Source organism: Emydura macquarii, unplaced genomic scaffold (genome assembly GCF_026122565.2).
Source record: "Emydura macquarii macquarii isolate MOO-44397 ecotype Brisbane River unplaced genomic scaffold, CSIRO-AGI_Emac_v2 contig_1644, whole genome shotgun sequence".
Classification (NCBI taxonomy): Eukaryota; Metazoa; Chordata; order Testudines; family Chelidae; genus Emydura; species Emydura macquarii.
Window position 1 is genome coordinate 8,717,933 of NW_027131781.1, and position 16,922 is coordinate 8,734,854.

Sequence of the window (16,922 nt, forward strand, 5' to 3'; positions counted from 1 at the left end):
AGATCAAATCCACAGAAGATACTAAGATTTTTCCAGGAAGGTCACATGGACTGTGCAAAGTTACATTTCCTCAGTAGCTGAGTGCATGAACAGATAACTTGTCCCTAGTGTTCTTATATTAATGAACTGTTGAACGTTGGTTTCAGATGCAAGTTGTTACCTTGAATAGTCTGTCTTGCTTACATGTAGTAAGATGTACTGTATGTGCTTCTGATACTTGAAATGCTTTTTACCAACTCTACAGCATAAAAGAGCTAAGTGCCTGTTTTTTAGGTTAAACTTGAAGATTCCTCTGTGTGTTTCCTTCCTGTGTACCGAGAAGACCCAAAATATAAAATTTTGGTGTTAAGAGATCCACAGGATAATAAAACAGGTTAGATTTGTGTCACTGTATTTTGAAGATGGATTGATTATACTTTGTTTTACTTTAACGATTCCCAATGGGTGCAACCAAGTATCTAGAACAACATGTGAAATACATCTAGCTAATACATAAAGAAAATGTTTTAAAAGGCACTAATGGCTAGTGGGAGATTGGCAGCCAGGACTATGGGTTCTGTCCCCAGTTATGCTGCTGCCTGAAGACTAACCTTGACTAAATCTCTCTTCCTCTCTCTGCATTTGTATAATGGGGATAATCATACTTTTCTACCTCACAGGGATGTTGTGAAACTTACTTAATGTTTGACTTGAGTTTTGGGATTCTTGAAAGACAGGCAATATAGAAGTGCAAAACAATTATTGTGATATGTTATGATAGATTGTATTTTACTAACATTCCTGTATATTGTATTATTCCTTTGTGGTATCCACCTCCTCAATTCTAGGTTTAATTGCCCCATATTTCTGGACTGCCTTGTGAAAGGTAAATCCTGACGTGTATTCAGAAACAGAATTGAATTCATTTTGTTGGCAGATCTCCAACAGTCTGCTTTATTCTCTGTGCCAGCGTATGTACTACTAGTAATGCTGGAGTTTTTCTTGTTATAGCCATATGGTGACCTTAAATGGACACATTATTGCAATTGTAGAAATGGGTGTATGCTTACTGGTATTTCTACTCCACAAGTCATTGGCTAGGTTAGCGCCAGATCCTAGAGATTTGAGTTATGATTACATTTTAGGTGTTTCATCCATCTATCAAGGATCACTGCTCTATACAATGTGGGTGTTCCTACACACATCCTGGGTTTCTACCTATTTAGCTCTGTCAGTCAGTAGACTGTGTGGCCATTACCATGTCTGGGACTTACAACAGTGAAAATAAATAGCAAGCTATGATGCCACCGCCTTCAGCATGGATTGAATCCAAGTCATTTAGCACCAAAAGCACAAGCTTCTACTGCTTGAACTAAAAGAGAGCGCTCTTTGAGCTGCTGGGAAACAGGAGGCTGTATAATTTCAGGGGAAGCTACTAGAAAGAAATGGTCATGCACACCATACCAATGTATTAAATACTCCCCCAGTTAGATAAGCTCATCCCAACTGTCTAAGATCCATAAGCATTCAAGTCCAGTGTGGGGAGGCAAACTTTTTTAACCCTTCTTTAATATATATGTATAAGGATATATTTTGTATAATATGTATCAGGCAGTCGGAAAATGTTAAACCAAGGTGTCTTTGTTCACTCCAAACTCGTAGAGTGTTGTGAGCTCCAAACATCTGTGCTTTTGACTCTATCTCTTCGTCCCTCTTCTCCCACAGTATAGCAATAAGCTAAAAACTTCACTGCCATTGAAAGTGTCTCTGAGTATTTTATTTCTGAAAGTATAAGCTAGAAATTATCAATAGAAAAGACTTGCAGCCAATATTATTAAAGAAATATTGCAAACAGAGCCAAGGCAAGCTAGTGTTCTGAGTCCAGGCCTTAATGTGTCAGATAACTGTCCTCCTAAGCTATGCTGAAATGTGAACTTTATACTGTGCTCTATTATCGTGCACTGGTTCAGCTGGCCGATTCAGACCCCATCACAGATAAACAACTGGAATCTGGAAGTCTTCTCACATGAACAAAAAAATAGATTAAACTCATGTGTGGTAGGTTCTGCAGAGTATTTCAGAACAGCCTCCCATTCCATGTATTCTCCCGTGTTGGACAGATAATTTGCTCGCGGGCTGTAATTCAGTCAGCAGAAGAAGAGAAACTTCCCGGCAAACAGATACAGTCAAAGATCTTTATGGTTCCTTTTAAAACTACAGCTCCTTTCCTGACATTGGTTTACACATCAGTATTAACATTTGCATGAAAGGAACATCAGCACTGATACCATTTAGGGAAAAAAAGAGCTCTATATACTGCAGGCCAAATTCTGACTGTAATTGCAGTTGTGTATCTCTGTCAACTTGACTTCAAATGGGAGTAACTGAGAACAGTATTGAGACAGATTGGGTTGCTCGAGAAGAATGGGGATGCATAGATATAATAATGCATAACGATACCTGAAAAGGGTTCATGAAGAATCGTTGAGTATATACAGGTGGAAGAAATAGCAGTGCATTCAGCATGAATACTTAGCAACATAGGCAAGTAATAATAGAAATACTATGAATTAATGAAATCTGTGTACATGAAGAAACAAGGTATATCACTGAGTCAAACAAATGAGTTCTGGAGACTAAACTTCATAATAGTTATCTACAATAACGCTTACACTTAGCAGAATAGGGACTTCACTGTGTAGTAAACAGCAGAAGGATTTAAATCTCATGTGGGAGATGATTCTGTAAGATACTTGCAAACCTTGGGTTTGATCCTGTAATTCCACTGAGATCAACAAGACTGCTCATTTAAGTAAGGACTACATAATCTGGTTTAATTAGTACCCTTTAAACATTCATTTAATAGAACTTTACTGGACATTCTCTCTCTGCGGTTTACATACTGAAAACATATGGCAAATCTATGCGTATTTTAAAAATGTTTCCTATTTATATCAAATAGGTATTTTTTTCCTTATAAAAATGCACTATAATAAATATTCATAAGCTCTGTGAAGTCTTGCTGTAGATCCTTTCTTGTATATATAAGCATTTTAATTGTTATTTTCCAAATTCTTTTCCAGGTAACATTTCTCTGGGTATAAAAATCCTCATGTTTTAACTCCATCCATTTTTTTAAATTGGGGTTTTAACAAATGCAAAGTTTAGTGCTTATTTCATTATTGTGTTTTATATTTATATGATCATATGAATGGTTTGATTTCAATGAGCCATGCCTATTTTGTAACAGTCAGCCTAAATAGTTAGCTCTTCATTGTACTTCACAGTCAGCTTCGCTAAATACCATACATTTGACATCACTCTGAAGTTTCCCTTAATATTATTACAGTATGATAATGGTATGTGATAGGGTGCAGGAATTTAGATTCCAGTCTATGTCTAAACAAGATCTGAAGTAGACGGTTTGCAGTAGAGAGAAATATTTGGGTTGCTCTTCCAGAGAACGTCACTCTTGGTCTTTATCTGTGTTGGAGGCGTTTGTTTATTCATGATGGGCTGAGTGTTTTGATCTGTTACCATGAGCATTTTATGAGCATGTACAATGTGTTGCAAGGGCTTCTAGAGCATAGTATGGGTGATTAATATCTTTACATCCCTAAATTAACAAACATACGCTGTTGTGTATGTTTCTAAATACTGAATTTGCTGTTCCTGCTGGAAATATTTTTCAGTGAACATGATTTCTAGATGCTATAGAATATTTATCATACAATATTCACAACAAATCACAGGGAAAAAAATTAAATTTTAATGGGAAAACATAATCTGGTTGCAGGGAATCTATTTTAGGTACTTATCTGGCCCGCATTACTAGTATCTCAGCACCTTACTGTCTTGAATATATTTAGCCTGACAACTCCCCTGTGAGGCAGGGAAGTACTATTAGCCTCAGCTTCCGGAGAACGAAGGCACAGAGAGACTAAAAGACTTGCCAAAGCTCACATGGGAAGTCTACAGGAACTGAACCCTACTCTCCCACATCCCAGCCTAGCACCCCTGAGTCATCCATCCTGTCCAAAGTGGCACTATGGCAAAAATGAATGGCAGATATCTTAATTCCTGTGTATACTATAAAACACCAAAATATTTTCAGAAATAAATAGAATAACAACAGCAAGATCTGTGGAAGGTCCAGATCTGCTATTATAAAAAATAGTGCAAATACACCTCTTTAAAAAAAAAGGAAAATAGCATTGGCTTCAATTTAAATTGAAACCCATGTTTCTCTGGGATGTCAAAAATCTATGTTTAAGGTCTGTTTCAAAGGAAGAGTGGAGAAAAAGAAACCCCATACTTTGACGTTGCTTGAATTTTCTCACTTTTCTCTGTATTTGGGTGCTGATTGGGCATCTGATTCAAAGAGAGAAAATGGTAAGGCTTGCATATGAATGTAATAACATTTGGCCAGCATACAGTAGGAGGTGAAAAATAAATACAGGCCTGTGGGGGGTAAGAGGGGAATGCTTCTCTTTTCCTATCAATAGAAGAGAGTTCATAATTACAGTCACAGCTTTCTTTAAGTCTTGTTCAGTTCAATATTGTTAAGCACATTCCTGCTGAATATCCACAATAGCAACAAAAGAAAAAAATGCATTGGATCTGAAATTTCACACACTCTTCACTTTCCATGAATCATAGATCCAGCAGCGGCGTATTTGATCATCCCTTTCGCTCTCTACTCATCAAATAGTTTCTGTTTCTGGGAGCGCAAGAAAACAGGAAAAGGATGCGATGAAGGAGAACTTGATCTAATGAAACTTACCTGTGTTCAAAATGGGTTGCCACAAAATTAGTTATAAGGTGAGAATGAGAGTATGGGGAAACATCCATAGATTTGACTGTGAACTGGATGTTTCTTCTAAAATTATCATTTTAAAAGTAAAGTACGTATGTTCGCATGGAATTCAGGGAAGTGTTTCTCTTAAGGAAGCATCTGTACAGATGAGGTAGCCCAAATAATGTGATGTGACAGTTGCTATGTCAAATAGTGTATTTTCCCCCTAACTCCTTAAATTATTGAATAGCACAGTAAATATTCCATATCTTTGTGTGGGAGAGGAGAGAGAGAGGGCGGGAGAGGTGCAGATTTAATGCCAAATCCAGGTTGGGGTTAATCTCATGCAGCTCCCAGTGAAGTCAGTGTCTAACCCATTATGTCCCTTTGTCTGACTCTGCTCTCTGTGGTATCTACATGCTTCATTGATATGTAATGGAGCTGTGACTGCTTGCACTGGAAAGTGGGGTGAAGGGATTGAAGAAACAGCTTGAATCCATCATAGAAAGTGTATGAAACCCCTATGCCAGTTAAGTGCATAATATTTAATTAATTGGATCTGGTATTATAAACAGGCATCTGCAGTTGCTCTTGCTACATTCTTTTCTTGTTAAACTCAAGGCAAAAAGTGTAACAGGCTTTGGCATGTACCTTAATAATTTATTCAAAATATAAGTTAACTAAGCAATAACCCTGGACCCAAAGCCCACTGGGAGCTAGTAAAGCTTGAAACAAAAAGAGAAACTAACCTATGCACATTAGAAACATTTGTATAACCTGGGGCTAAGATAGGTAAATGGTGACGTATTAAAGCCTTTTCACTTGCTTGTCTGTAAACTTGTCCTTGATTGCGTGGATGGTTCTTCACTCCCTGGTGTTTGTCCCCAATAGGATAGTTTAGAGAGGAGCAATGATCCAGTGGTTAGGCCACTAGCCTAGGATTTGAAACCTGCATTCAATTTCCTGCTATGTCACAGACTTCCTGTGTGACCTTGGCCAAGTCACTTAGCTTCTCTGTGCCTCGATTCCCCATCTGTCATATTGGGATAATAGCACTGCTATGCTTCACAGGGATATTGTGAGAACACGTACATTAAAGATTATAACATGTTCAGATGCTACAGGTAATAGGGGGGCCATATAAGTGCCTAAATAGAAAGATGTTACCAGTATGCATGAGGTTAAGTTCTTTTTGCTGAAATACTTATTGTCTGAAGTGAAAATGGTCCAAGTAAATAGAGCATTTCTCTTTATTCCATATTATGAAGTGAAAGTCTTACATATATCCCTAAAAATACTCTGTTATACACCTTGAAATGAGCCTGAACAAAAGCCTGGCTCTGAAAGCACCTGCACTTTGGGGCAATTTGAATCCCACTTTTGCTATTTAGACCCATTTCTGAGTAAAGCTGACTGAAATCAGTGAAACAGATTTGTGTAGACAAATATTAAGGGATGAATATTTGACCTGCTACCTTTGAGTTTCACCAGCACAGTTCCATGTAGAGGGCTAGAAGCAAGCCTATATGCCACTTATGGAGGGATCTAAAGTGGTACATAGGTTTAAGGTGGCTCTCTGCCCAGGAGTAAATTTCACCCAGTTTGTGTGACTATGTTCCTGCCCTTTACAGTTAGAAGAAACCCCTGCACATGCACTTGAACTATCCTAGTCACCTGTGCAAATAGAGGTGCTAGAACTTCTACCTTCAAAATCTGTTTGGGTCAATGGGTGGAAATGCTAACACATGTACATGTCAAGTGGTGATTTAATTTACAGAGCGGATTTGCAGGCGTTTTCCCTGCATGGATGTGTAGGTACAATTTCACAAGCCTCCAGAGAAATGTAGCCGTTGGTCTAATAATCTTACATTTCTATTTAGCATAATTAATCTCAGAGCGCTTTGCAAATTTAACAAAGGGAATCACTTCATTCACATAGCAACTACTTGGTCAGTGCAAAATAGCCCCAATCTGGAGGGAGAATTACCTTCACTCACTGCTCCATTCAATGCTGAGCTTATAAGGAAAGTTACTGCCCTGCTTTTCATTTTTGGGAATCAGGAAAATTGGACACGAAGTGGGAAAGGCTCCATTCTAGGTTCCTGCTGCTGGTCAAACTACTGATGAATACTCAAGCCAGTTGAAGGAAGAGACATACTGGTGGCTGGCTCAGTGGCAAAGATATAGAATAGATTTGGATTTCTATAGTACTTTCATACTCGGAAGGATCCCCATCCAATGTATACAGTCAAGCTGCTGATTCTGTAATGACTGGGTAGTCCAATGTGGTCAATTTTTTAGCATCACACAATGCTTTGGACATTACAAAGTCTATTTAGCTGGAGATGTTGCTGCCCAGGTCATCAAATATTTTAGGTAGCACTTAATATAGGAGAGAGTCTAGAGGAGAGCAACAAAAATGATAAAAGGTTTAGGAAATTTGACCTATGAGGTAATGTTAAAAAAACCCCTGGGCATATTTAGTCTTGAAAAGAGAGGCCTGAGGGAGAACCTGGTAAGTCTTCAAATATGTCAAAGGTTGTTATAAGAGGACAGTGATCAATTGTTCTCCATATCCACTGAAGGTAAGGCAAAAGGCAATGGACTTAATCTGCAGCAAGGGAGATTTACGTTAGATATTAGGAAATACTTTCCAACTATAAGGGTAGCTCAGCTCTGGAATAGGCTTCCAAGGGAGGTTGTGGAATCCCCATAACTGGAGGTTTTAAGGACACCTGTCAGAATGGTCTAGGTTTACTTAATCCTGTCTTAAGGGGCTGGATTTGATGACTTCTCGAGGTCCCTTCTATTCCTATATTTCTGATTATAATTTTCTTTTTAAAATGGGCAATAATGGAGGAAGGGGGGGGGGGGATGACATGCTTTTTGTTCCCTAAGGAAGGCTAGGAATACTGGTAGTAATTTACCCTTTCTTGCATTTACACTAAAGTTGGATGATTACTGCTGCAAATTTAGGCCACAGTTTTCAGTCCTGGTTGCCTAAAGAGGACATTGGAGTTGTTGGCACTTCAGCACCTTTGAAAAATCAGGCCACTTTTATTTAGGTACCTAATTTCAGGCAACCAGCTTTCCAAATGTTGATCTTAATTCTGATTTTTCTTTTACTCTCATCAGTGAATCTGCTTGTTAGTGGTCTTTGCAACAGCTATTTTGAGTTGATGTGTCCCCATTTCTTCTTTTAGTTTTGGCAATTTACCTTAATCAGTCTTGGTGGCCCATTGAAGACATAGTGAAGACTGCTGATTCCTCTAGAGAAGGGCTTATACAGGTAATGATAATTTTCTTTATTGTGAAGCGGTCCAGCTGTGATGATCATATAGTGCTCTGTATTTGGGTTTGTCATTCATATACTATATAGCTTTTGTTTATGCTTTATACTGTACACTCTTTCGACATGGGCCTGGTCTCCCACTCCTACCTCCTGAATAAATATTAATTTTCCATGTCCCATTTACGATTCATCTGTGGGTGTGTCTCTCTCTCTCCATTTATTTCGTGGTTGCCCCCTCTAGCCAGGTAAAGAAGGAATCCGGTAAACGGAATTATTGCATTTGCAATAACCCTACACATTAGTGCTGCTTGATTGACCATCTGTTGTGGAAATTGGTCTTCTTACCCTTTGGCACAGTATCTTATCTAGCCATTTACAAAGCTTTCTGCCTTGGATTGTTTTTTAGATTGTATTTATTTTATTGAGCTGTTCTTATTTAATGGTGGTTTATTTATTTCATTCTTTCTTCAAATAAATACTCTTGGTCTGATGCAACAATCTTGTTTTGGGATGGAGAGATATTACTGACTTTTAATTTAATATATTCAAAACTGCTAAGAAGTCAGCTGTCTGTATATAGGATTTGCATTGCCATGAAGCAAGCCAGGTTGCCTTTCTTTGTTTGTTTCCCACCCACTCCTCTCTCTCCCAGTTGGGTGCTTCCTGGCTCCTTTCCTTTGCCATTCCTTTTCTGCTTCTATGACATTTTTAATCATGCAGTGTTTAATTCAGCCTTCTCATAGGCAGTCTGATTTAATAGGCTTTGCATAGGGAACTAAATGAGGGCTTTGGGGGAGCAAACCCATCCCCCAGCCTGCAGGTAGGCTTTTGGACAGCAGCAGTGGCTCTATGCAACAGTTTCTCAAGCTTCTTCTATAGCAATGGAGGATGATAAAAAGCATCTGGCAGTGCAAAGTATTTTGGCTCCTCGGTTCCTTTTAATACGTTTTGGGTCATTTTGTCTCAGGTATATGTTGTTCACTGTGACATGCAATACCGACACGTTCCTGTCAATAGGAACAGGGTGGCATAAATATTCTCCTTTTAGTACCTTTTTTTTTTAAAATCAAGTTTCTTTATTAAAAGTGACGTCACCCATTGATCCCATCTTTAGCATCACACTAACCTTACTTTACACCCAGTACGAAAGAAAAGAGGACAGCCGAGGAAGACATAAAAGGTAGTAGTCGCACATTTTGTAGGGCACTTTGCCAGCAGCAGGGGCTAACAGTCGAGTGGTCAGAGCAGGAAGGTAGTTGTGTGGGTGGCTAGCCAGCTGGCCGGCAGTTGACTGGACTAATTCAGGTACAGCACCTTGCACCCACACTCTTACCTCTGGTGCACTGCAAGATGCCATCTAGCCACAGTCTGGAATTCAGGAGCCAGAGGACACCCCAGTTCTATGTCCAGCTAAGCCATTGGGCCACTGTGACCATGGGGAAATGACTTCACCTCCCTGTGCCTCAGTTTCCCCATCTGTGAAAGTGTACTCCGCGGGGCATTGGCAGGCTTTATAAATTATTAACATTTGTAACCTACTGTGAGCCCTTTAGATGGAGGGTGCTATTTAAGGGCAGTTATTATTTCCTATTATGTATAGCCTTGAGAGAAGAAGACTAACATATCTAATAACAGATATGTTAAGGGCTGTTCTGAAAAGGGTGGTGATCAGTTCTTCTCCATGGCAACTGAAGGTGGGACAAGAAGTAATGAACTTAATCTGAAGCAAGGGTGGGCTACGTTAGATATTAGGAAAAACTTTTAAACTATAAAGGTAGTTAAGCTATGAAATACATTTCTAAAGGAGGTTGTGGAATCTCTGTCATTGGAGGCTTTTAAGAACTGGTTGGACAAACACCTGTCAGAGATGGTCTAGGTTTACTTGGTCCTGCCTCAGCAGGAGGCTGGACTTGATGACTACTTGAAGTCCCTTCCAGTTCTACGTTTCTATGATTTGAACTGATTTATGAGGCATTTTTGCCCCCAAATGAGTGGGACACATTCACCACCCTCTTTTAGAAAAGAAATCTTTCTTGGAAGGCAAAATCCCTTGAGTCACTTCATTTTTCTTTTGTCTGTTTTTATTCTCTAAGGTCCAAACCTTTGGAGAAAGGATTGTCCTCTTTGTTCTCAACTGCATTATTTTTGGAATGTTAGAAAGGAGTTCAGCTAATGATACATTCTTTGTATCTCATTCCGCCAAGGAGTGTGCCAAAATATTCTGGAGGAATGGAGATGCTGTTGCCTTTTACACAGTCAAAATGAAAGGTAAGGTCATTTTGGAGAAACATTCTCATCAGTTCCATATTGCCAAAAATGTAAATCCCCCCCTCCCCCGCCCCCCGTTTAATGTAGATAATCATTTACCCCCTTTTAAATTTTTAGGTGGAAATCACCTTCATACCATTGTAGAGAATGAATCAGAGAAACTAATCCTCATAGAATTTATAAGCCATCCACGTTACTTCCATTGAAACACAATGGATCCAAATTCTATTCTTGGTTGCATGATCTGGACTATTTAGAAAGCTGTGCCCATTCAAATTCCAACAGTCTCCAATTCATCCTTCTTCCAGGCTTTCCTGCTTTGGCAGGCCACTCCCAAGCTCTACCTGACTGGAGCCTCAGGTTTCTCACTTTGGCTGCCAAACCCCTTCTATTAGAGTCTTCCCTGCGGTGGCCTTTCCTATTTCCTGTATTTCATGAGCTTCCCCTTTTACTGCATCCCCCGGCTGCACTTTTTAGAGAATTACCTGATCCAACCCAGGTGTGCCTCTTTAATAATCAGGGTTGGCTAGCCCCAGGCCGTCCAAGTCCTTAAGGGGCTTCACCCTGTTATAGTGCTGAGAGAGGCTGTTGCCTGTCAGAGCCTCTGTGAGGAGAATGAGCTCCCTACTTCGGGCCTCCGAGGAGTATTAACTAGAAAAGACAGCCCCTGAGTGGAAGGGCTGGGTCCAGCCAAGGACCAGGACAGAGAGCCCTCCTTTTGATTTTATTTTATTTATTTTGGAACTTGAATACCTCGTAAAGTGTGGGACATTGGTGTGATTTAGCTGGAAGGCCTAGTCGCAGTGCCAGACCACGCTGAAGGCAGCTGCAGATCACTGAAGCACAGGAGGAAATTGAGGCAGGGTAAGTATTGCCATGGCAGGCCAAAAGAAGGCGCTGCAGACGCTGACCTGGCTTCATGGATAAACAACTCAACATGAGTTCCTAGTGTGATGGTGTGGAAAAAAGTGCTAAGGCGAACCTTAGATGTGTAAAGAGGAAAGTAGTCATTAGAAGTATGGAGGTGATTTTACCTCTGTGGCATTGGTGAGACTGATACTGGAATATTGTAGCCAGTTCTGGTGTCCATATTCTAAAAAGGTAGTTGGAAACAGAATCAGAGAAATGTAGGGCTGGAAGGGACTTCAAGAAGTCATCAAGTCCAGCCCTCTGCTCTGAGGCAGGACCAAGTAAACCTAGATTATGCCTGACAGGTGTTTGTCTAACCTGTCCTTAAAAACCTCAAGGGATTCCACAACCTCCCTTGAAAGCCATTTAACTAATCCTATTGTTAGAACGTTTTTCCTAATATGTAACCTACCTCTACCTAACCCTCCCTGGAAGTGGGTGAGGAAAAAAGCCACAAAAATGATTCAAGGACTAGAAAAAATGCCATACAGTGAGAGACTTAAAAGTTCAGTCTGTTTAATTTAACAAAAAGAAGATCAAGATTGGACTTTATCACTGTTTAGAAGTACCTTCATAGGGAGAAAATACCAGGGTATTGATGGTTAAATGACACTTTAGTCTTGGAGAGAAAGGTATAACAAGAGCCAATAGCTGGAAGTTAAAGCTAGGCAAATTCATATTAAGCACAAATTTTAAACGGGGGGTGTTTAATCATTGGAACAAACTACCAAGGGAAGTGGTTGATTCTCCAACTCTGAATGTCTTCAGATCAAGACTGGATGCCTTTCTGGAAGATATTCTTTAGTCAAACACAAGTTATTGGGCTCAGTATAGGGGTAACTGGGTGAAAATCAGTTGCCTCTGGTAGACAAGATGTCAGACTGGATGATCATATAGTCCCTTCTGGTCTTAAAAGAATTGATGAATTGATGGATCTGGTGTAAGTCCAGACCCATTGCATTGATGTAAAGATATCTACACTGTGGATATTTGTACCAGGGTAAGCCACAACAGTGGCTAAATTGGTGCTAGAAAAAAACAGTATGGAGAACATCTCACTGAAATGATTCCAGATTTGCACTGGAATGCATTTCTGGGTCAGTTACTGGCCCCAAGCTAAAATGCACCTACACTAAAATTCATAAAGTCTACCTCAGTAGTTTGTTGGGCTTTGGTACTCAAATGAAGTTGCAAGATAGGTGCAGAGAAATTGGTGACGGGACCTCTTTCTGGAGGGGAATTGTGTTGCCTCAAGGCCATCTATCAGCACGGTCCCAAAAGCGGGAGGCGAAGGCTGGGGAGGAGGCAGAATCAGGTTTGCTGTGGATTCCAGACAATAGATTAAAGTTGCCTTCCCCTTGTAGACCTTTGAAAGAATGAAACAGTAGGAGAAGTTCTGCCCTCTGCAGGGGCGAATTCCCTCCCCACACTGAGGTGTAGTTTGCACTCCTGTATGCTATCAGTGGTGAATCACGTCTCTGGCTATGATTAAGGAATCCCAGATATGTCTATGAATACACTGAGGAGCTGTTTTGTAATTTGCAAACACTTCAGTTACAACTGTACATTTCCCTTTTTAAGTCCATAAATATTTCTGAGCAAAGCTTTTGGAGAGAGACATTTGGTTTGTAATGATTCATGCTTCAGTAAAATAAGCTTCCACAGTAGTCTGCTGTGGGTGGAATATTAGACAATCTGAATCTGTTTCTGGGTAAACTGGGAGTCAGATTTTGGTTTTAAACCAGGTTCACGTTAAATACAAATGCTTCAAGTCCAGACTTATCAGCATCTGGGTCTTGTTCCCGTGTTTTCTTCTCTGGACAGCTGCATTTGTTTGTTTTTGGCCCATGTCATAAATTACTACAATCATTTTTCAAGATCTTTTGGGGAAGCTTGAAACTGTGATTGTTCACTCCTCTCTTTGCTTATCATGTAAAGCTCGTTTGTTGTATGTATTGTGAAAATACTCTCACTCTCTGAGGTTATGTAATTGTGTCACACTAAACATGCTGCTGTTGATCTGATACTCTGTCTCTTACAATAAACCATGTTGGAAGGAACTCTGAATTTATTAGGCCCAAAGTAAGCCCAGCTAGTTCTGCCCACTTCTTTAGAAGTTGTATTCCTCAAAAAGTTTGAATTCCTTTTTGATACTATTTACATAGTGCTAGTTTTTTATGTTGCTGCCCAGAATAGTGTACTTTATATAACTAGTATTCTCCATGTAAAAAATTCCATAGTACCAGATCTCTTTCCATAGCTCCGGGCCTCATGAAGAATTGGCAACTTGTTTCAGTGTCCTGCCAGGTGATCCCAAACTGCATTTCCACTCTGTACAACAACCTGGCCCTTACCCATTGCTCTCTGGCCTCCACTAAGTAATTTAGACTCTCCTGCTCATTCTGTACTCATCTCTCTGTGTCTCATCTGTGAACCTTCCATTAGCTACAATATGACAAGATCAGAAACCATGGTTCAGTGGAGCTAAATAAGGCAGAACTACATTTGTAGGGCACGGATAGTTAAAAGCACAGGTCTGGCTGACTGGATATATGGATGGGAGGAATCTTTTCCTGTCTTTGTGACAGACTTACAGCATGCCTTTGTCCAAGTCCAGTTTTCATATGGCAGTCACTAATTCAAGTTTAGCTTTGGTTGGCGATGTCTGAAAGTCATCCCCATCCATCAACTCCTAGGTGGCCTGAGTTGGTAGTCCTGTTTTTAACAGATGTTCATGCCCGTCACAGCTAACACTAATTGGAATCTCTTTTGATAGCTTCATGAGAGAGGGAAGGGAGACTTGAACACCAGTGTTGCTCCTAGAGACCGTTCCTTTGGGTTAGGTTTGAGACGCGTTGGCAAGGCAATGTGGGGAAATGTCTACTGATACAGAGCATGCTGCACCTGTTGAGTGGATAAACACAAACCTTCATTCTCCAAGACCTTGAACCTATCACCTTTTATGAGCATTACACTTATTATATTCACAACGGCACAACTCACCAACCTAACCTCTATGGTATGTGCCTATCTCTATTTAGTGAGAGGCATGTGGCAATTACCACTGGGTTCTCTGACGATTAATGGGACTACTGTATGTTGATGAGACACTTGGCTGTGTGCCAGGACACACACCCCCAATTTGATCTACGTCAGTGGCTTCCAGACTCTGGTTTCTATCCTGGCAGTTAAGGAACTTAAACCCTACTTTAAAAAAACAAAAGATAGAAAAGAACATAATTTCCTGTCCTCTCAGTTCTGTCACTGAAACTGCTGTGCTTTAGTCTACACACCCTATTTTGCAGATGGCAACCTGTAACAGTTGGAATATTTTGCGGGAGACAAAAGATCTTCCCATGGAGCCGCTTTGGTGCTGAGAACTGCTTTTTGTTTCTTTGTAATTTTTCTTTCAGGATTTTGAGGATGTGTTCTAGACTTGTGTACACCTGTTAAAAATCTGTTTTTTGTGGATTAATTATTACAGTGCTTGGCCCTACTATTAGTCCATTATATCATATAATTCCATGACATTTTTTCAGTTTGCTTAGACTTAGTAATTATTGAAGATGTACCTTACTGCCTTCACTTGAGTGCAAAAGAGTTGGGAGAATATAAAAGATGCATGAGGAGGCAATGCAGACTATTGGATAGAGCACTGAACTGGGACTCAGGAGATCTGGGTTCTATTTATGGATCTGCTACTGGCTTGCTGTGTAACTTTGGGCAAGTCATGTCACTTCTCTGTGCCTCAGTTTCCCCATATGTAAAATGGGAATATCGATACTAACCTCATTTGTAAAGTGCTTTCAGGTCTACTAATGAAAGAACTATATAATATATTACTGTTGTTTTTATTATTATATAATGCAAATAACAGTTGATGCAGAGAGCCCCAGGATGCTATTAAACAAAATGTCTTAGTGTTAGGGTTAGCTACAAGTAGAGAAGAAATTTAGCTTTTGTTTTTGTTGTTGTTTATTAAGAACGTGAGAACAGCCCTACTGGGTCAGACCATTTAGCCCAGTATTGTGTCTTCTGACAGAGGCCAAAGCCAGGTTTTTCAGAGGGAAAGAACAGAACAGTGATCTGTCGCCCTTCTGGCAAACAGCGGACACTTCAGAGCATGGTTTTGCAATTATTATTTTGCAACTAGTATTTGTATAGTGGTAACACCTCAGAACCCCAATCATGAACCAAGGACTCCATTGTGCTAGGTGCTGTACAAACACAGAACAAAAAGATGCACTAAAGAGCTTACAATCTTAAATTACCTTTCTCTTCCTCTATGACCCCTGTAGTACAAGGTTTGAGGAGGGCAGCATTAGCAATTCAGCCATCAAACCAATTGGAAAAAAAATATATTGAGGCTGAGAGAGAGCTTTGAAACACAGAGCCGAACCAGCAGTATTTCCCTCTGGCTCCCCACAGAACTCCAGCAAAAGCTCTGTGAACCACATTTAGGGAACTACTGACCATAGATAAAATTGGAGATGTATGTTCTGTGTCTGCCCTTGTTTTCCCATTAGCTAAAATGACCTAATGGCAACTTCATGGGGTGTTGTTTGTAGAATTGGTAAAAGTGCTATGTAGTAGCAGTTTTACCGAAGTGCTTCAGAAAGGATAATAGGCTTCATTTAATTTGAATGAGACACCAGAAGTGCTTGTCCACATAGGGGGATGAAGTCCATTTCAGACTTTTGTCACACAAGCCTTTGTAGACTTGTTGTAGTACCATGGTCTTTTAGATATTTCCCCCTTGAATTAGATCCCTAAAGGGATATTATATGTGTTTTTTCCCTTGATCACATATGTTTACTGTACATAAAATGAGATCAGAACAGAAATTTAACTGCCTGATACCTAGCAAAAAGTTTGTGTTTTGGATAATTGTTCCCCTTCCCCCCTCTTTTCTAGCAACAGCATTTTTAATGTGCATTTTTTAACCAGTTTGAAGTTTCTGGCTTTAATAAATTTAATGAACGCATACCAGCCAAGACATGTGTTCATTTAATTTTATTGAAGCCAGAACCTTTGCTTCCCTTTTCACATCGCACAATGGGTTGACATTGGATTCTGTTCAGCAGAAATATTCCCCACCCTTTTCACAAAGCATCTGCCCCGCAGAAGGCCTGTCTGAACTCGTGTGTGCAAAGCCGACTTGTTCAGCAGGGATGCAGTCAGTATGCGCAATCTTGTTTTGTTGGAGCCTTTTAGATGTGGGTACAGGGCTGGGTTTACCCTGGTTTGTGGATGTTTGGGAATGCTAATGGCTGTCTGCTTTCCTGCCCCTGTAATTGCTGTTTACCATTGTGCTGGCACTCATGACCTAACCAAATAGATCAAAGGCACTGAAAGGGCAGACTGCATAAATACTTCCATCTCCCCCGCCAGGGCCCTAATTTCCTTTGTCTCTTCCCTCACTCCAAATCTCAGTCTTTTTATATGGCTGAGCAATGAAAAAAGGGTCCAAGCCAAGGATGCACAAGAGCCTAATGGTCAACTGAGGCCACCAATAGCTTACTAGGAACCTTCTCCACTATTAGAAAGGAGCCTAGGGGCAAAATTAGGGGCAAAATAGGGTGGCATTTTCTGATGTATTTGCTAAGAGGCAAGGGAGAGAGTAGCTTCATGATTAGTCTATTTATGATAGCCTTAGACTTTACAAATGTCTGTCTTCCT

The 16,922-nt window shown here is 40.1% G+C and overlaps 1 protein-coding gene across 6 annotated transcripts in view; it reads left to right on the plus strand.

Annotated features, from left to right (window-relative positions):
- Positions 1-16,922, plus strand: part of LOC137158067 (protein FAM169B-like) — a 48,844-nt gene that overhangs the window by 17,236 nt on the left and 14,686 nt on the right. For 5 of the 6 annotated variants that reach the window (XM_067555619.1, XM_067555617.1, XM_067555621.1 and 2 more), the window contains 3 exons: positions 274-373; positions 7,978-8,063; positions 10,160-10,334. In XM_067555619.1, the coding sequence (XP_067411720.1) occupies positions 274-373; positions 7,978-8,063; positions 10,160-10,334 (361 nt within the window). The remainder of the gene's footprint in view (positions 1-273; positions 374-7,977; positions 8,064-10,159; positions 10,335-16,922) is intronic. The other variant, XM_067555620.1, reaches the window with a different exon arrangement.